The sequence below is a fragment of the Mobula hypostoma genome, chromosome 17, assembly GCF_963921235.1.
Source record: "Mobula hypostoma chromosome 17, sMobHyp1.1, whole genome shotgun sequence".
Lineage (NCBI taxonomy): Eukaryota > Metazoa > Chordata > Chondrichthyes > Myliobatiformes > Myliobatidae > Mobula > Mobula hypostoma.
Window position 1 is genome coordinate 40,196,290 of NC_086113.1, and position 21,253 is coordinate 40,217,542.

At 38.8% G+C, this 21,253-nt stretch overlaps 1 protein-coding gene across 2 annotated transcripts in view; it reads left to right on the top strand.

Annotated features, from left to right (window-relative positions):
* The first annotated feature begins 3,685 nt into the window (after window positions 1-3,685).
* LOC134357949 (ankyrin repeat and SAM domain-containing protein 6-like) overlaps window positions 3,686-21,253 on the top strand; it is a 56,296-nt gene continuing 38,728 nt past the window's right edge. For both annotated transcript variants that reach the window (XR_010020762.1, XM_063069757.1), the window contains exons 1-7: window positions 3,686-6,779; window positions 10,245-10,289; window positions 13,840-14,044; window positions 15,117-15,223; window positions 17,973-18,118; window positions 19,083-19,308; window positions 20,826-20,875. Coding sequence is in view for 1 of the 2 variants with exons in the window: in XM_063069757.1 (XP_062925827.1) it covers window positions 5,966-6,779; window positions 10,245-10,289; window positions 13,840-14,044; window positions 15,117-15,223; window positions 17,973-18,118; window positions 19,083-19,308; window positions 20,826-20,875 (1,593 nt within the window). In the remaining variant the exon portion in view is untranslated. The remainder of the gene's footprint in view (window positions 6,780-10,244; window positions 10,290-13,839; window positions 14,045-15,116; window positions 15,224-17,972; window positions 18,119-19,082; window positions 19,309-20,825; window positions 20,876-21,253) is intronic.

A 21,253-nucleotide genomic window follows, 5' to 3' on the forward strand; every position in this document is an offset into this window, starting at 1 on the left:
CCTTCACACCCAGGACATTCCCTCTTCTCATTGTTGCCGTCGGGAAGGAGGTACAGAAGCCGAAGGCGATTCAGGAACAGTTTCTTACTCTCTGCCATCCGATTTCTAAATGGACATTGAACCCATGAACACTACCTCACTACTTTTTTATTTATTTTTACATTACTTATTTTAACTTAACTATTTAATAGATGTATGGTATATATACTTACTGTAATTCATTTTTTCTCTATATTTATTTATCATGTATTTCTTTGTTCTGCTACCGTAAAGTTAACAAATTTCATGGCCTATGCTGGTGATATTAAACCTGATTCTGATGTTTTCCCTAATACAGATGCTGACTGACCTTCCAACATTTTTAGTTTTTACTTCAGATTTCCAGCATCTGTAGCTTATTTTCGATTTTTGGTTTTTCACTTATATTTAATATAGTTTGAGAAATTAAAATACCTGCATTACTTTGGAGAATGGATTTTCAAGTGACGAGTCAATCCATTATGGCAATGACACTATATAGCTTTTAACTACTTAGAGGGGTGATTTTCTTTTCTTTGGGGTTGTTTTAGGTACTTTCACAGTATGCTAATCAAAAGTTGTAAGAGCTGATTTTAACAGAAAGAAGTGCAGCTGCCTGTGTGAAATAAATTGATAAGGGACTTCACTTATGGTCCTACATCCTTTTAATAGCCAGTCATATGCAGCAATTCTTCAATTATATAAATATTTATGAATTCCCATTACTATTGCCATTACTCTTTGGGTGATTTACAAAATGATTTTTCATTATAAGACGACATACCAAAATGCCAATAACACATTTCACCCATATTTCTGATTAATGAAATTTCATTAAACAAAATATTAGCATTGATTAGTGATACATCAACAAATTATTCAATCGATGATGGCTGTAAAGAAAGTCATATATAGGAATGAAATTCCAATGTCAAGTATATTCTGTTAAACATGAATAAATTATATAAAGTTCTTAAAAAGGAAAACTGAAAAAATATGCTGAATCGCTCAAATTGTATGAACAAGCTAAATGAGTTCTTGTTGGCTGTAATGATGAACTTAATGGGCATCCTTTTTTACTTTTTATTGTAAATCTTTCCACTTAATTACATTGAATGCTATGCAAAGAACTACTACAAGCTGAATTGCATGTTTTAACCTAAGGACTGAACTAGAACAGATTAACGATTTCAGAACGTTATGATATTTTAAAGCAATTCAAAAGAAATGAAACACCAAATAGTGTACAAGATAAGAATGTGGTTGTCAATTGAACAATAGGTTCTACTAATATAAGTAAATGGTCAAGTCATGTTTCAGATATAACAAAGCTGAAAAGATGCTTTGTGGGGGAAAAAAACTATAATTTTAGCCTGAAATATCCTATCTTGCTGGTTTTCTGTTTTATAAAGATAGTGCAAAAATAACTTGTGCAATTTCTAGTTCAAATAACAAAGTATAAGCATATCAAATAGAAACCACTGATTTTCTTTTGCAATTTCTATTCAACGTGCACAGAAAGGTTGAATCTTAAATGAAGAAAGAATATTCATGGCAATTAGCAGTGCTTCAGTTGATAATTTATATAGAAACATCACAAATAGGAATGCAATTCCACTGTCAAGTAAACTCAGGTAAACCTCAGTTCAAATGAGTTTAGTTTAAGATCAGAATTGTAATAGTTCTTAATTTAGAAAGTGACCACCACATTGTTTTCCATGATCCTGACTTGGCACAGAAAGAATCCAAGTGACCTGGCATGCCTGGAGCATTTGCCACGGTATTTTCCATACTGAAATCAAAATAACAAACATACTGTTCTTTTGATAATGGTTCCTTGAACCGAGGTTATGAAGTTAACAACAGAATTATTTGTGTGTAATGAGATACTCACAGCTTGTGAATGTACTGATTATTCCTGGGAAATTATCTGCATCACTGCTGTGTGAGAATACAAAAATTTAGGATTGTGTAAAGTCAATTTAGTGATACTATTGCAGAGGCCTAATTAGAAATTCTTGAGGAATCTCTGAGCTGGCATTAATTGTAGCCTGTATACCAGGTTTATTACGTGTAACTGTGAAAGTGTGTTTAAAACAGATCGTCATCAGTGGAAAACTCCTCTTGGACGACTGAAACTCAAATGATAAAAATTAATGCAAAATTGTGCGATTTGAGCAGGAACAACTTACAGTTCCAAAGATGTATTGGGGCAGGGTGTTCAACATCACAAGGCCATCATGTAATTAGCAAGAAACAATTTAATGATATTAAAAGCCAGCTAAATCACATGACCTTGTTCAGCTGGCTCTTTAAACACCGACTGTTTTCAAAATCCATTGATATTTTAAAACAATAATTATTTAAAATATAATCATATTGAAACTCTTATTTTTAAAATAATTAACTTCCTAATTTGTTTTTTTAAGGATTGACATTGAGAAGACCAACTTTTAAATTGCCCATCCCAGACTGCATTTGAACTGAGTAGTTGATAAACCATTTCAGAGAGCATGTATGAATTAACTGCATTGGTTTATTTGAAAGTCACATGTAGGCAAGACCGGAAGTACGTGAAATTTCTTGCTCCTAAAGACATTTGTGGGGATTTCCAACAACTACTACCTGTGATTGTTTTTAAAATTCCATATTATTAACTGAATTTTTTACTCCTCAGCTGCCAGGTGAGATTTTAACCTTGGTTTCCAAATTATTAATCCAGGCCTCCAGGTACTAATTTGATAACACAACCACTGCCCCTTTGTACTAAAAATTGATGAAGACCTTGTCTCTGTGCTAAGTATTCAGACTGTTAGCCCAGTAAAATATCTGAGGAACTGCTGCAACTTTGTGTTCATTTGCTTTCACCACCAAAATGCAGTCAGGGAAAAGGATTGAGAACAGTTTCAGGTCTTCAGCATTCAGATGCTCCAGATTACTATCTGTTCATTATTTGAGAACATTTCGGCAGGGATTTCCACAAAATTAGTCTGAAGTTTATGAATATGGCTCTTTACAAAGACCTCTTCTCCAACATTAGATGCAGGAGCTTGTTTGAAGTTATTGGTGAAAAAAACTAAAATGCACTTGCATCCATTTCTACCAGCAGCCTAATCTGTGGTGCCTAATCTAAACTCAGTCCAAGAGATTTTCTTTTATATTGAGGCAATTCTGGTATCACTAAAATAATATGACAACTATTCATATGACACACTGGTTTACTTTTAGCTTTATTAGGCCATTAAAACTTCATCTCATCATTGTAGAAAGCAATCCGTTAGGTTTTAGTGAGCACTTGATAATTTTGCAGATAAGGCTTCAATCTCAGAATAGTTCATGACTCCTCATGTTTACAGGGATTATTTCTTTGTATTTTACCACTGAGAGATATATCTTCTCCTAATATAATCACCAAGAATTTTCTAAATATCCCTATATGTCAAAAAAGGAGACAGCAGAACCAATAAACAAAAACTTGGTCAAGGAGTTGGCTGGCTTCTTTCTTATCCCTTCTTAGTCTGCCTCCCCTCTTAACCCTTCTTTTCTCCTCACCTATCACCTCCTCCTCCCCCTTCACCCATGGTCCACTCTCCTTTCCAAATGATTCCTCCTTCTTCAGCCATTTATTTTCCACCCATCCCATCCCTCCCCCACCCACCTACCTGCATCTCACCCATCTTTTTCCCACTTGTACTCCTTCCCCACCTAATGGCCTGAAATGTTAACTGATATTAATTTCCATAGATGCTGCCTGACCAGTTGAGTATCTCCAGAATTTTGTGCATGTTACTCTGGATTTTCAGCATCTAGATCCTCTTGTGTTTACTATTCCATGCGGACTTGGTGATTGGATCTTTGAGTGATACCAGGTTAACTGCAATAGTACAGTGTCTCACAGCTCCATTGACCTGACTTCAATCTAGACCAGAGGGGATAACTTCACTCATCTATTTGCACAACTATGGACTCACTTTCAAAGACTCTTCATCTCATGTTCTCTATTTATTATTTTATTTTCATATTTGCAGTTTGTTATCTTTTGCAGATTGGTTATTTGTCCATCCTGTGTGCACCCTTTCACTGACTGTATTTCTTTATTTATTGAGATACAGCGCAGAATAGGCACTTTCTGCTCTTTAAGCCATGCTGCCCAGCAACCCCCAATTTAACCCTAGCCCGACAATTTACAATGACCAATTAACCTACCAACCAGTACGCCTTTGGACTGTGGGAGGAAACTGGAGCACCTAGAGGAAACCCTTGCAGTCATGCTCCTTACAAGCAGTGATGGGAATTGAAGCCGGCTCACCTGTACAGGTGAAGCACCTGTAGTAGGCTGCCCTATTGTGTTTTGATGTACTTACTGTGATTGACAATGAATCTCTGGGTAGTATATGGTGATATATGTACCTGGATAATAAATTTACTTTGACCTTGGTTACTGTCTACATAGAGTTTGCATATTTTCCAGTGACTGGATTCCTTCTGTCTACTATGACTTCCTCCAACATCTCAATTACTTGCAGGTTGTAATAGAGTTCTCTAGATTTACTCAAGCATATAGGTGATTATTAGAATTTGGTAGTAATTGATCAGAGTGAGGAGAAAGAAATTTGATTAGTACAGGATTAATGTAAACGGCTACTTGATGCACTTGCACAAACAGTAGGCCAAACAACTTGTTTCTATGCTATATGATTCTATGCTAGATATTACCATAACTTCTATTCCCTTTTATCCAACATCTAAAATCTAGGCATCTAAATTAAAAGATCCATTTTGTAGCTCAATCATGGCTCTGCCTTTTTAAGATTAGTTTTAACCTGTAATTCTATCTATCTTTTGGCTAGCCGTGAATAACTTGTAAGATTCTTGTCTATTCTTCTTGTCTCTTTACACAAAACTTCCCTTGCACATCAACAATGTGATACAAACAGAATGTACTTTGCTTCAACTTCCTATTATATTTTAAACATTATCTTTGTCATTTAAAAAGCATGATTCCTTGTTGGGAAAACTGCTTTCTTTATATATCCGAATTTTAGGCTTACCTTGTGCTATTGCACATTACTTAAAAGTTCTACGCACATACAAATAATTCCGGTGTGTGCATGACCGTTTAGTGTTGAACTGGCAAGACGAACTTTTCCCAATTCTGACCAAACGTTACAACCCTGACACGTTAACACTTTTTTTTCTCTCTACACAAATACTATCTGATCTGCGGAGAACTTCTAGTATTTGCTTTATTTATATCTACAGTATTTTGTACTGTTGCTTGAGCTTATGTATTCTGAACGGTTGTGTTTATCCCAACCTCTGAAAGGCCAAGTCTACTTGGACTGACATCTGTAGAAAAGACCCGCTGTGCTGAACATTTGGTCTAAGACTGTGATTGACAGGAAAATTACGCATCGTCTCCTAAATCCCATTATGACGCAAGATCCACCGTCAATAAACCAGCTGCGGCTCTGATGAATGTCTGTTCCGAATCGCGGGCGCCACAAAGGAACCCGCCCCCTCTCTGCGCTGATTGACTGGTCTTCGAGACCCAGCCTCTGTTAGTAAATAGTTGCCGGGTACAAAAGCCCCGCCTCCTTTCAGACTGAGGGAGTGAGGGAAAGAGGCGGTAGTGTAGGGAGTGGATTGGTCATGTGTCCTGCCAATCATAAGAATTCCGTGATTTTTTTAAACCTCGCCCCCCCTCCCCCCAATCCACTATTGTCCGTGACGCGCGATGGTCCAGCCCGGGACCGAGCAAATTAATGAAGTCATGCGGTCAGTGTAGAACCGAAGGAAAATTTGGCTGTGGGTATTGGTTTCCTGCACACTCTCCAAAAAGATACACCACCAGCCAAGCGATGTCATTGCTTCTCAGCTCGGCGCTGAGGGGCGGCCGGCCTGCAGCTGCGAGGAGTTGGCTCCTGTGGCCGTCTCGCCGTTAGGAATGGAGAGCGGGATTCCGCCGACCTTCCAGCTGCTGTTCCGCGCGTGCGAAGAAGGAAACTTTGAGAACGCCCGGCGGTTGCTTGAGCCAGCCGAGGAGGAGAGAGCGGAGGCGGGCGAGGAGCCGGATCTCAGGGCTCCGCAGGTGCCGGTGGACTGCACAGATGACGACGGCAACTCGGCCCTGCAGTTCGCGGCCGGCAACGGCCACGAGCATCTAGTACGGTTCCTGCTCATGAAGGGGGCCTCGGTGGACAGCCGCAACCGCTACGGCTGGACGCCTCTCATGCAGGCGGCCCGCTTCGGCCACCTGAACGTGGCTAATGTGCTGCTGGAGAATGGCGCGGACGCCAATGCGGCCAATAAGCTGGGCGTCAGCGTGCTAACGGGCGCGGCGCGGGGAGGCCACGTCGGACTGGCGCGCGCCCTGCTCGAAAGCGGCGCCCGCGTGGACGTCGGCGGTGACGTCAGCGTCGGGCCTCCGAGCTGGGTGGAGGAACGGACGATCGGCCGGACGACCGGAGACTTGACTGCCCTGATGGTGGCGGCGCAGCACGGCCACGACGCCGTGGTCCGCGTACTGTTGGAGTGGGGCTCCGTAGCGGGACAAACGGGCCACACCAGCGGCTGGAGTGCTCTCATGTTGGCGGCACTCAATGGTCAGCTGGGCGTGGCCCAGCAGCTGATCGAGAGGGGGGCGGACCCCAATCAAACCAACGCGGGAGGCGTAACTGCGTTTGAAATCGCCTGCGCTGCTAAACAGAGGGAGATGAGGAATTATCTCGATTCAAAGACCAGTAACAGACCCAAGTCAGGTGGGCCCTCACGCTGGGGTGATGCACTGCGTTAATCGTAACGGTTCAATGGTATATTTTCCCTGTAGGCCCACATTTTTAGACCCTACCCCATGGGCCAGTGCAGAGCAGGGGTTGTACGATCATTGTCAGTCAAGCACAAAGCATCACCGACCCGTGGCGCACCCCATTGATTGAGTCACTGCCTCATTGATTCCAAATTGCTTAAAGCACATCACCTCTTCGTGACTGGAATTTTTTTTTGTGAAATCATACTGTAATTTGACTCGTATTTTCTGTACAGAACAGGATTACGTAAAAACTTAACAGTTGGGTACAAGGATAGGCTATTGGTTCTCCAATAACAGACCATTAGGTGGTGAAACTATAGGGAGGAACATATTCTCTGGATGGTGGGTGGTAGTGAGGAGGAATTGTTGACATTACGGGTTGAAATCCTGCATCAGGACTCAAAAACTCAACAGCTTCTTACCCCCTCGGATGCTGCCTCCAGCAGGTTGTTCATTGCCCCAGATTTCAGCATCTGCAGTGTGTTGTGTGTCCATTCATTCTTCAAGCCTGCTAGTTGATGAAAATTATGGCCCATCTGCTAATTCCTGCAGTGTTCCCATATTCCATTATTCTGGTTTAATATGTTGATAGCAATTATCTCCCTGTTTTGAATGCATTCCAACAGCTCTCTGGGAAGAGAATCATAATCATCCTCCACGAGTTCAGATGCACCATACAACTCTTGTACCCTCCATTCATTCAATTCTTGTAAAAATAGGTTAATATAGAACTCGTGTGTGAAAAAAATCGCATCTGAACTTGCGCGTGAAAAAATTGATGCATGGAATGTAAAAAATTGGCCACCCCTGCTCGAAGTGAAGATATTTCTCTGCTACACTTGACTAGATAGGAATAGAGTAGACAGTATTTTTTTTTCACATTGTCAAAATGTATAACACCAGAATGCATGTATTTAAGGTGAGGGGATGTTCAAAGATGGCATATTGCTGGCACGTGAAATATTTTAACTTTGCGATAGTAGTACAATGCAATACAAGGTAAATATAGGAAAAATACTCAATTACAATAAGTATAAACAGTGTAGTTATTAAATAGTTAAGTCAAGATAAGTAGTGTAAAAACAGAAATTAAGCTGTTCCTGAATCACTGAGTGTGTGCCTTCAGGTTTCTACACCTCCTTAATGGTAACATTGAGAAGAGGGCATGTCCTGGGTGGTGGGGATTCTTGATGATGGAAGCAGCTTTTTTTGAGGCACTGTTCCTGGAAAATGTCTTGGATACTCCTGATGAAATATAGCTGCTGTCCTGACTTCTTTATAGCTGCATCAACATGTTCGAACCATTTTAGATCCTCAGAGATATTGATACCCTGGAAATTGAAATTGCTCATTCTCTCCTGTTCTGATCCCTCTGAGGTTTAATTTGTGTTTCTCTCTGAGGTTTAATATGTGTCTTATGCTTTCTGAAGTCCACAATCACTCTTTGGACTTACTGACGTTGAGTGCAAGCTTGTTGCTGTGACACCGCTCAATTAGCTGTATATTTCACTCCTGGATGCTCTTTTGTCACCATCTGAGATTCTGCCAACAATCATCAGCAAATTTAGAGAAGCATTTGAGCTGTGTCTAGCCACACAGTCATGGGTATAGAGACAGTAGAGCAGTGGACTAAGCTTACACACCTGAGGTGCACCATTGTTGATTGTCAGTGAAGTGGTGATGTTATTATCAACCCACACAGATTGTGGTTTTCCGGTTAGGAAGTCGAGGATCCATTTGCAGAGGGAGGTACAGAGATCCAGGTTTTGTAGCTTTTCCATCAGGACTGTAGGAATGATGGTGTAAAATGCTGAGCTGGTCAGTGAACAGCATCCTCACATATGTATTTGTATTATCCAGATGATCCAAGGCCACGTGGAGAGCCATTGAGATTGTGTTTGCTGTAGGCCTATTGTGGCAATTGGCAAATTGCAGTGAGTCCAGGTCCTTGCTGATGCAGGAATTGATTCCAGCCATGACAAACCCCTCAAAGCATTTCACCACTGTAGATACAAGTCCTACTGGTCGATAGTTGTTAAGGCAGTGCACACTGCTCTTCTTAGGCACCAGTATAATTGTCCTTTTGAAGCAGATGGGACATGTGATTAGGAAAGAGGAGTTAGAATGCACAGTAATTATGGGAAAGATTGAAGAGAAGAAAGCAAAGGGAAGGCAAAGACCAATGATGATGGAGACAGCAGCCAGAGAACTGGAAATGAGTACCTGTGAATTGATCCACCTGACCCAAAACAGGAGTGTGTGGGCCATGGCAGTCAAAGCTCGATCTGGGCATTGTACATGATGATGATGATGATACTTCCGACCATAGCAGTGAGACATTTAAAATGTCATTGAATACCCCTGCCAGTTGGTTGGCACAAGTTTTCCTAGCCTTGTCAGGTACTCCATTGAAGGCTGCAGCCTTGCAAGTGTTCACCCTACTGAAAGAGAGCCTGAGGTTGGCCTCTGAGGCAGGGATCACAGGATTGCCATGTGCGGTAGGGATCCCTACAGCAGTAGTTTTATTCTCCCTTTCGAAGTGAGCATAAAAGGGCATTGAGCTCATCTGGTAGTGAAGCATCACTGCCATTCATGATGTTGCGTTTTGCTTTGTAGGAAGTAATGACCTGCAAACCCTGCCAGAGTTGATGTGCGTCCAATGCCTCCATCCGCCTTGCTCAGAATTGTTTATAAGCTCTTGAAATAGCCATCTGCAGACTGTTCTTTTTGTACAAACCTGGTCGCCAGACTTAAATGGCACAGATCTAGCCCTCAGCAGAATGTGAACCTCCTGGTTTATCCACAGCTGTTGGTTTGGGAATGTACAGTAAGTTTTCAAAGGCACACACTCATCCACACAGGTTTTAATGAAGTCAGTGACAATTGCGGTATATTCATCCAGACTTGAAGATTAATTCCTGAATACAGTCCAGTCCACTGATTCAAAGCAGTCCTGTAAGCACCCTTGTGCCTTCCTTGTCCATACCTTGGTCCTCAGTACTGGTGCTGTAGTCTTCGAACAGCAGTGTAAGCATTCTTGATGGTGGTGTTGTAGTGGTCCAGTGTGTTGTTTCCTCTGGTACTACAAGTGATTGTTGATAATAATTATTTAGTGTCTTTTTCAAGTAGGCCTTGTTAAAATCTCCCAAAATAATAGAGAAGGCATCAGGATGTACTATCTCATGTCTGTTTATTACATTGCTCAGGTCTTCTAGAGCCTGTTTGACATTGGCCTGAGGTGGCATGTACACCACTAGCAAAATGATATGAGAATCTCCCATGGCAGGTAAAATGGCCACAGAGAGAGAGTGCCAGATCTTCTCTAATGAAGATTTGCTCGACAACACCCATTAACCAATCTTAATTCTGATTTTAAGATAATTGATATTAATAATATTTCTGTTTTATTTTTCAGATGAACAGAAAAGGAGACCTGATATATTTCATGCACTGAAAATGGGTGAGAATTACATTGCAATTTATTTTGCATTGCTTGGAAAGAAACAATGACTGTATAAGTTAACAACATTGTTAATGGAAGAAAACTATTACCATTAGTTTTGAATATCCTTTCCAGGCTCAACTATTCCAAGTGGGAAGACAATAGCCATAACCTTTTGAACCTTGCCATAACATAAACATATTTGAAGCTGTGCTCATCATTTAATGGACACCAAGTTTCATTTTCCCATTAGTGTTATGGTTATTAAATTATCTCTGTTTCACTTATGATTCAGTTTTATAGTTCTTTGCATTTTCAAATCTCTCCGTGACTGTTAGAGTAATTTTTGGGTTTAGGTCATTAACACTTAGAAAATGGCTTCAGCTACCAGTTTTCTGTTCCTTGATAATGCATTTCCTAAAAGCTGTGAATACCTGAATGCCAGTCCAGATGCTGCTGGGATGGATGTAACCAGAAGTTGTGAGGTTTGCATGCAGTTTCAAAGACAGCATTATCTATACTTTTTAAATATGGATTGTCCGTCATGTTTAGCACGTAAAATACCAAATAAGTGTATTGTCGATTCAGTTTGGAACAATGGATACCTGAATACCAGTCCAGATGCTGCTGGCTAATGTAATCAGAAGGTGTGAAATCTTGTATGTAGCTTCAAAAGAAAGCATTGTCTATATCTTGTAAATATGAATTGCCCTTTGTGTTTAGCAAATAAATACTGAGCCCCACACTGGGCCAGCAGACCTTTTCCACCAAAAGGGTTTTCGTATGCCTTGTTTTGTTGAATAAAGAAGCTGCTTTGTATCTACCAGTAACTCTCCGGTGATTTCAATCACGCAACAACAGTGACCTTACAGATTTCCCCTCTAATGTTTGCAAACCTCTATTCTGACTTTTTCAGCAACCTCCTGCTCCAGTTTATTCTTACTATTGGCTTTTCTGCCTTTGCAAGTCTGACTGAAGTATGGTATTTCAAAAAGGGGGGAGAAATAGTGCAATGAATAATTAGGTGGAATGCATTTTGTGAAGTTGGTGAAGCAATTTCATATAATATTTTATTGATTTATTTTAAAGGTACTTGGAACATACTGAATTCCAAGTTTGAAATTAGCTATTAATTACATTATTTCCTTATCAGATAAAAATTCGAACTGTTTGTGTTTTTGTGATCCCCTTGAAACTTACTTGCCCATCATCCATCCCTAATAGCTTAGATTAACGTTCAGGTAACCCATGCACTAAACATTCTATACATTTAAGAAAAATTCCGCAGAATCACACCACTATACAGTAGATTCCAAATAATTGGGACACATTGGGACCAGTACATTTTGGCCCAATTAAGTGGCTGCCTCGATTAGTTGAAGTTCTTGGAAATAGTTTAAAAAGGTATTTTAAAAAAAGAGACAAACAACTATTTAACTGAGCAATAAATTATGTTTTCAAATGAAATATAGATCAAAATTGAACACTACAAATACTAGAGTACTATAAAACTGTATTAGTTAATGGTTATCAATAGAGGAGTTCATCCATTGTACACTGCAGTGTTCTTTTGATTGACTGTAAATGAACGAAATCAGTGCAGCTACCTTGAACAGATAATGGACTACCTTCATTGCCTTCCTGCATGAAGTTGTGTCATAATAAAACAGTAACTTCACTGGCATCCTGTTTAATCACTAGCTCAAGTTCAGATGTGTCATCTTCATTACTTTTATACAATGCTTTTGACAATTGCTTCCTCCAAATCTTCATTTTCATTGTAACATTCCAGATGATGGTCGGTGCCTTCAAAGGAACTCGTAGTTCCTAACTTGTTGAAGTAATGAAATCTTACACTTTCACTCTGAGCCATTTCTGGCATCTCTAAACCTGAATGTTTGAAACAGCAATGAACAAAACGGTTCTGACAACCCACATAAAAGTTGCTGGTGAATGCAGCAGGCCAGGCAGCATCTCTAGAAAGAGGTACAGTTGACTTTTCGGGCCAAGACCCTTTGTCAGGACTAACTGAAAGAAGAGCTAGTAAGAGATTTGAAAGTGGGAGGGGGAGGGGGAAATCCAAAATGATAGGAGAAGACAGGAGGGGGAGGGATGAAGCCAAGAGCTGGACAGTTGATTGGCAAAAGGGATATGAGAGGATCATGGGACAGGAGGCCTAGGGAGAAGGAAAAGGGGGAGGGGGGGAAAGCCCAGAGGATGGGCAAGGGGTATAGTGAGGGGGACAGAGGGAGAAAAAAGAGAGAGAGAAAAAGAATGTGTGTATATAAATAAATAACGGATGGGGTACGAGGGGAGGTGGGGCATTAGTGGAAGTTAGAGAAGTCAAAGTTCATGCCATCAGGTTGGCTACCCAGATGGAATATAAGGTGTTGTTCCTCCAACCTGAGTATGGCTTCATCTTGACAGTAGAGGAGGCCGTGGATAGACATGTCAGAATGGGAATGGGATGTGGAATTAAAATGTGTGGCCACTGGGAGATCTTGCTTTCTCTGGCGGACAGAGCAGGACACCTATGCTCTGTCAGTCTTCACCAGCAACTTTTACGTGTGTTGCTTGAAATTCCAGCATCTGCAGATTTCCTCGTGTTTGCATTTTTAAAAACAGTTCTGAGTTATCTTTCTGTTTATTTCTCTCCAACTATCAGTAACAAACTGTATTGCATGTTTTCTAAAAAAAGGTTAACCCTTGCACTCAAGCTAATGAGTGGTGTTAGGTGGATGGGTTTTAATTTGATCCATCCAGGTAACTTTTTTTTTAAAGCGTCATGTTTTTGTGGCAACTGCCTGAAAATTTTTGAAGTCAAAGTAAAAAAACAAAATGATCAAATATCACTGCATTATAAATTGGTGTCCATCAGCCCAAATGGATAACCTAACACAAGTATACACAACTGGCGCTATTTAAGAACTTCACTTTAAGCATGGTTCGTTAATGGCCACAAGTGCACACAACTGATGCTATTTAGAAACTATTTGGCAATGGTCTCCTGTCCCAATTAAGCAGCACAGTGTCCCAAATAAACAAAAGGAATTCCTGTTATTTTCTCAATTAGTTTTTGTTCTTTTGTTCCCTAATAAACAGCTGCTCCAATGGCCTAATTAACCGGAATCCACTGTGTTACTTCAACTTCTGCCAGCCTTGTATCCTTCCCTGTTTTATTGTCCTACTAACCTTTTAATTTTGATGACAGCAGTTAAAACTAATGTTACTGTGTTCTGTAAATCTTAGTTCTTTTAATACTTGTCTTTTTTCACCAAACTGATCACCTCGTCTATCAAACACTGCCTCTAATTTGCCATTTTAAAATTCTCCTTCTTACGGTCCCTCTTTGTAACCATCCCACATGCTGGTGCATGCATGCACACACATACACCCCATTGTAATGTGATTTGGGATAATGTATTTATTGTAATGGTTCTGTATAAATACACGTCTTTATCATGTTCAATAAGATTCCTGTTTTGAATAATATTATGAAGTTTCAAAATACAATGTAACGGCTCTATAATCTGTATGTTCCTTCTGCATTTGCTTTGTTTGTCAATAGGAAGCTATCAGTTGGTGAAGGAGATTCTTGATGAAGATGCAAGTCAAGCCAATGTTGTTAATGCAGATGGTGCCTCTCCATTAATGATTGCTGCCATGACAGGTCAGCTGGAACTTGTACAACTTCTTAGTGAAAGGAACTCTGATATTGACAAGCAAGATGGTGTACATGGCTGGACAGCCTTAATGCAAGCTACTTATCATGGGTACATAACAAAAACTTATTCAATTTAATCTGTATTCATATTGATATTTTTGACAAAGTTGTTGGGAAATCTTACTTTGATTTTCATGTTAATGAAACATCAACACAAAATGGGAAAAGTTTTGACAGTGGAGCAAGTATATCATTTTTGGTTCAGCACTAATTTGTTGAATTAGCATTGCCAATTTTTAAAGGAAAATGGATTTTCTGTCTTCAATTTAAAAGTTTTTATGAAGACACGTCCTCTTTTATTGTCATTTAGTAACGCATGCATTAAGAAATGATATAATATTTCCTCTGGTGTGATATCACAAAACACAGGACAGATCAAGACTGAAAAAACTGACAAAACCACATAATTATAACATATAGTTACAACAGTGCAACAATACCATAACTTGATGAAGAAGTCCATGAGCACAGTAATATTCAAAGTCTCTCAAATGTCCCACATCTCACGCAAACGGGGGAAGGAAGAAAAACTCTCCCTGCCATGCCGACCACAATCCGACTCTGAGTCATCCGAAAACTTCGAGCTCTGATCAGCTCTCCGACACCAAGTACTGAGTGCCATCTCTGTCCGAACGATTTGACCTCCTTCTCGGTCGCCAAAAGCAGGCAAGGCCACGGATTTTGTGGCCTACCCTCCGAAAGATTCCTGACCACGCAGTAACGACAGCAGCGAACGAGCGTTTCAGAAATTTCTCTAGATGTTCCTCGGTGCTTTCATGTCCATTTTCCATCAAATCAGAATTGTCTACGGCCCCTATTTAACAGATACAATATCATTTTTCACCGGAGGGCTGCGCAGGCGTGCCGCCATCTTCTCCTCCCATTTCCATTTCTACATCTTATAGTACTTTGAGCCACCACATCATGTATTTAAGCATTAGTAAATTAGATACAGAGAATCTGAGCTTGGAAATTCTATTAATAATGTATTCTCTTGTAATGCTGTATCACAAAGTAATCCATTTGAGTACTGAGAAAGGAAAGCATTTTATTTCAGAATTATTTGTGATTTTGCTTTATGACACCTATTAACTGTTGGTTTTGGCTTCATTTTTCTTAAGGAGCAAGGATGTTGTGAAGTATTTATTGAATCAAGGAGCAGATGTCAATCTCTGTGCCAAGAATGGTGTAACTGCCTTCGATCTTGTAATGCTGCTAAATGATCCAGGTAAATTCAAGAAATGACTAGTTGTTTGTGATAAATATTGTGTTAAATGTTAGAAATAAGAAATGTATTTCTCTGTATTGCAAGTCTGAAAATGATTCACATTATTTCTATTTAAAAGTGTTAGTCTTTTTGTTGGAAAGTGTTGTCATGTAGGTCTTTCTGATTCAAGTATCAGATAACAAAATAAAACAAAGTTTTAATTTGAAGTAACTGCCAGTTCTACCAATTTGACATTTAAAAGAAACTCCCCATGAGTTCTTTGTCCAAGGGAGACAGACAGTTGTATGCTTAAAGACAAGCTGTTAATGTGCTGATCCTCTTATTCACCAAGACCTTGAGTATCTGGGTTAGATAACCATACAGCTGCTGATTTATTTTCTTTTTATCTTCTTAATCCCTTAACACTTCCAGACAGGTTTTGTAGCTCACCATGCAAGTTTTTAGATCCAATTATGCACCTGTGAAAGGGAATGTTGTATGGCTTTCAGAAATGCATGGAATTGATGGTACTGTTGTTGTAATACTGTTTAAGTTGATACTTCATTAATATATATTTGACATTAGAAAGGGTTAACTCAGTCTGTTAACTTTCTTTACTGACATTTAGGGCAGCAATGAAGGTCCTCCATCTCTGTTTGTCATTGGTCATTTTCTCTGTAGAGCCCCAGGTGTGGTGCTGCATCCTCATTTCTGCCACTGTGGTACAGCGCTAAATTGTCTTTAGTCTCACAATGTTTCCTCCGCACTTCAGGAGTCCAGTGAAGTGCTGGGTCTTAGCAGTGTTCAGGGCTTCCTTCATCATGCCAGTAGCTTCCCCTTGGTTCTCAGTACTGTCAGCCATGCAAGTCCTGGGTGGAGACTCAGAAATACTATTGCACACAGATGTAGAAAGATTCTTCATTGCTATTAAGTCTTACCTGATTTGGGTTGTTATTTTATTTCTAAATACTGGATCTCGCTGATAACTGATGGGTCCACAGCCGTTGCTTGCTCATTATTGCATTGTTAAGCAATTAACTTTCATCATTGGGATGTCCATTTTATATCAGTTGTATATTTCATTTAATAGGTAGAAGCTTTTGTTGAAGGAATTCCAGTCAATATTTCTATCTGTCTTTTATAAGAATGCCAAGAGCTACTATCATTTTACACTGGCTCCTTGCATACTGTAACGCGTTGGTGAATAATAAAACTGCTTCAACTACAACCATGCCAGGACTGGAGTTACGTATTGGTCTAGCTTGAGAAAATAGGGAATACTCTAGAGCGAGGACAAATTAGTTGCTGTTAATGTAATAATTTTTTCTGACCAGTCAGGGTTGTTAGCCCTGAGCTGGACCGTCAAACCTGGAGGACTGGTGGGCCACTCTTAGTCTGGCCTCCGTCTGTTGAACTGCTTGGCATGGGTGACCCTATCAAGAGCCAAAGTATTAAGCCCTGACGCCAGCCAACATAGCACTCAGGGTTATTGAGGCACACAGGCTTCTGAACCCAATGGCAAGTTTGTGGCTCTCATGGAGGTCAGTCCATTAAAAACCATTTTAATTCCTATCCCAATTCCCATTACAACGTGCCAGTCCATGACCTCCACTACTGCTACAATGAGGCCACTCTCAAGTTGGAGGAGCAACACCTTGTATCTCGTCAGGCTGGCCTCAAATTTGATGACATAAGCATCAGTTTTAATAACTTCAGGTAATTTTTTTTCCCTCCCCCCCTTCCCTTTTCTTCCATTCCCCGTTCTGGCTTTCCTCTCACTTCTCCTCAATTGCCTATCACGTCCCTCGGTGCCCCTCCTCCTTGCCTTTCTCCCATGGTCCACTCTCCTCTCCCATCAGATTTCTTTTTCTCCAGCCCTTTACCTTTTCCACCTATCACCTCCCTGCTCCTTACTTCCACCTTCACCACGTGGCTTCACCTATCACCTTCTAAATTGTACTTCTTCCCTCCCCCACCTTCTTATTCTGGCTTCCCCCATCTTTTCTAGTTCTGATGAAGGGTTGGACTGAAATGTTGGTAGTTTCTTCATCTGCCTGACCTGAGTTCCTCTTTCATTGTGTGTGTTGATCTGTATTTCCAGCATCTGCAGAATTTTTTTGTGATTAATCGTTCATTCCTGTGTTAATTAGAAGGGCTGACTCACTAGTCAGGCACTCACTTTGATGTGCATGTCCAGGTGAAATTTGGATTTTGATCGTGCGTTCACAATATATGAGGTATTGTCTGAAGCACTGTATGTCAAAGCAATCTCTAAAACCATTATAACACAACATAAGCATGGAGTTGAAGTTTAGAAAACAACAATGAAAGGTTAGGTAAAGATGAAATGTATGGTGTAATTTGCTTTATTATTTTTGGTGGTGGAAAATCTAGTCAGAAGAACTTACAAAAATTCCAGTCTTGTGCCAAGCCTTACTGATTTTTCATTTGACCTTCCTTTCCACCAAGGCAGTTATATTCTTCTGAGAACAATATTGTCTGTGATGTGCTTTGCACCTTTTGTTGCTGAAAACAAATCCATGCTTTTGTTTGCCAATTTAAGCTGGCCTTTAAAACAAAATATATGCGTGTAGTCATTGGATTGACCAGAACATTAAATTCATTCTTCCCAGTTTGTACATTTAAACAAACTTCCTCGAACACCTTACTTTTACTTTTCTGTAAAACTCCCGTTCCAAAGCAAAGAATTAATCTTTAGTAGTTTCTATTTTTGTTGCTGAAAGTGATCAGAAACTCTTCTATTCATTAGATACAGAACTTGTGCGGCTTCTGGCATCTGTCTGCATGCAAGTAGATAAAGAGAGAAATAAGCCAAAATCTAAGACGGTACCTCGCTCAAAAAGTAAACTGTCCTTAAACTTCCCTGTACCTCCAGAAGACAAGGGGGGATTAAAGGTATAAAAATAGTTTGATCAATGCAATTTTTCTTGTGCTTTTGGTAACATTTGTTAGATTTTCCAAAGAAATTTTCTTTAATCATCTTCTCTGACCTGGAATTTATTTCGTATTGTATCTACCAAATTTTGTAATATAAACTAACTTGTTCATTATGTATTATACTTTTTTTCCACACTGCTTTCCAAAGATGGCATTCTGTTTTCCATAAAGTTCATAGATCATTAGATTCAGTCTTATTATGATGAGTAATCATTTCAGACATTAATAATTAATTTCTATTTCTAGTTTATAGGTTGGTATCTGTGTGAAATTGTTTTAGTCTTTCATTTGGAGTAAGGTCAGATTCATAAACTTCAAGGAAGCAAACAAAATATAATTAACTTTTAAGGTTAAGACGAATAGTTTCCTTGTCTGTCCACTTAACCTGTTACTAACGATGGCACACAAAAAAACTACCATGAACATTTGAATGATGTCCGAAGCAAATTTAACCAAGAATTATTGTAAACTGGTTTCCATAATCTGTTTAATAAAAAATAATTTTGTTTGGGATTAACTCCTCTTACTTTGTCACTTTAAACACTGATTTTTGAATAAAATGTATGGCTGTTGTTATTAAAAATGCCTACTATTATTGTGGGAATTGTACTAGAACCATTGCAAATATTTATCCAGAATGTTGACACAGCCAACTTTGTGAAAGGAGGTTGCACTGAAATTATAAAGAAACTGCAATCTACTATTAGCATAACTAATTCATTTAGAAATGGTAATTTCATCCTTCAGCATCTTGAAAAAGTGATATTTCCAGACTGAAGTCATTTAAAAAAATTTTCTTTACCTTTTACAGAAGTGTAGATCAGTTGACATTTATTCATTTTTGTTTAAAAAAATACTGATTTTTTTCAGTCCTCATTGACTGCTGACTACTTGAAATGTTCTTTCTCTTTATTGTGTTTAGTCTTGGTGGAATAGAATGTCCAACAGATTCCGTAAATTGAAACTGACTAGGACACTTAGACAAGGCTTTTCTTCAAATCGGCTTGCCCCTTTCTTTGATGAACCTGAAATTGGACTGGATTCTACAATGAAAGCCAACCCAAAGGATGAGTCAAACAATTCAGCCTTGACATCTGTGGGTAATATAGATTTCTCTATGGCTTGGACATCAAAAAGCAAGAACAGTGGTGAGCTAATCTAGTTCGGAAGCATTTTCAAACTACTAAATAAATAACAATAAAGCCTGAGATTTGTAATTGAATTTATTTTGGTTACACTCTGAATAGCCTATTTGCTGTTAATTTAAAGTCAATGCTATTGGACTACAAATCTGTTATGTAAAATAAGTAGGCTTTTAATATTTGTTCTGCACTATTTCTAAATAAGTATAAATAAAATTACTGAGAAAATGAGTAGGTGGGATTAAAGTAAAATTCAGAATCCGTATATGAAGTTACCCTTTTCTTTTTGAAAGTCTTCAAGTTAAATCTTTCCCATTCATCCCGAAATTTCTTTGCAAACTTTAACCTACATGTCTAAAATTAATGACCAAAAACTGGATGATATATTGAGATCTTGCACATTTATCTTTGTGACTTGGGTTTAAGTCTTGCCCATCTGGTGGAATGCATGTAGGGAAAGACATGCATACACACAGACATACATGTGAGCATGAATGTACATCTATATCTGAATATGCAGGCATATTTATATATTTATACATCATGTTAGACTTAATACGATTGTGTTTGGCTATGTTGAGAACTATGACTATGACAATGACTTGTGAAAAATCCTAGAAATTGAATGCTATAGCTTGATGTAATTTCCAGCTAAACAAAACCCAGCCTGTAGCTGAAACAAAGTAAAGTATAGGTTAAATTACTTGAATTGTTTTCTATTCCTGGAGTGCTTATTGCAATTGTTATACCAGTCTTCTGGGCTGGTAGTTGCCCCTTTATTATCATTATTACCATCAACAAATTCTCTTACTAACATTGAAGAAGCCATCTGTGTACAAATTGGATGTTGCAATTCTCTAATTCTATGACCTTTTAAAATATTTAATGCTTTTCAAAGAAACCTGGCCTGACCTGAGGTTGAAAAGACATTATGTTAATACAAAATATTAATTTCCTATCCTTAAAATTTAGTGACTTATTGAAACATTGTTCTGCAACTTCTTGTTTGAAGTGGTTGTTGTTTGTCAGTGTATGTAAATCAAACCTATAAAATTGCATGCAGAAGTAAACCAAAACTTAATGCAATGAAAGTTTTGGCAGTTCTTAACCAAACTTTGTAGCTTGCATCTATTTGACTACTTTTCGTGAACCTCAGTACTACTAATCTGAGGAGAGATGAACATTACTAAAATGTCTTTATTTTAGAATGCTAATTACTTAAATGAGACACCAAAGTGAAGGACTAGGTAATGTAGTTACACATAACTGCCCCTGTTCTCTTACTTGATAAGGATGTACTGCATATCGTCAGTGGGTAAACTTAACAGCTTGGTTTGTGTTGAATACCTATTATACTGTTCCCATCTAGAGATGCAGAACACTTAATTTCAGTAATTATTTGATCAGACTAAATGGTATTTACAAATGTATTCCTACTGCTGACTGTACTTAATGTGTTTGATTTGGTGTCAGATGAAACACTGTTCATCACGAGTTTTTGTTTGTTTAAATCTAATTTCAAGGACATGACCATATTTGTACAGAGAAAGATGACATGCTTCTTACAACTATGGTAGGTTATAAATTTATTTTGGGATTTTTTTCATGTGTTGGCAAATTCAAATTAGATTTTTTTTTCATATGATAGATTTGTTGGTAATTATGTTCCCCATTGTGAAATTATAGAATCTGATATAACCATAATAAAAATCACTGAATCATTTAGAAAATAAATGATAACAAATTTATTGGTGAGGTATATTAGTGCAGTGAATAAAATAAAAGAACTATACTTCTCCAACTGATTTAATTCAGTGCTGAATCTTGATACTGATACGCCTCATACTTGTTGCTCACTGAAGTGCATTAAGGGAACTGGAGAAAATTCCAAAATGGGAAAGAACATCATTCTAAATTACTACCATGTTCAAAATAAATGATGAATAGCATT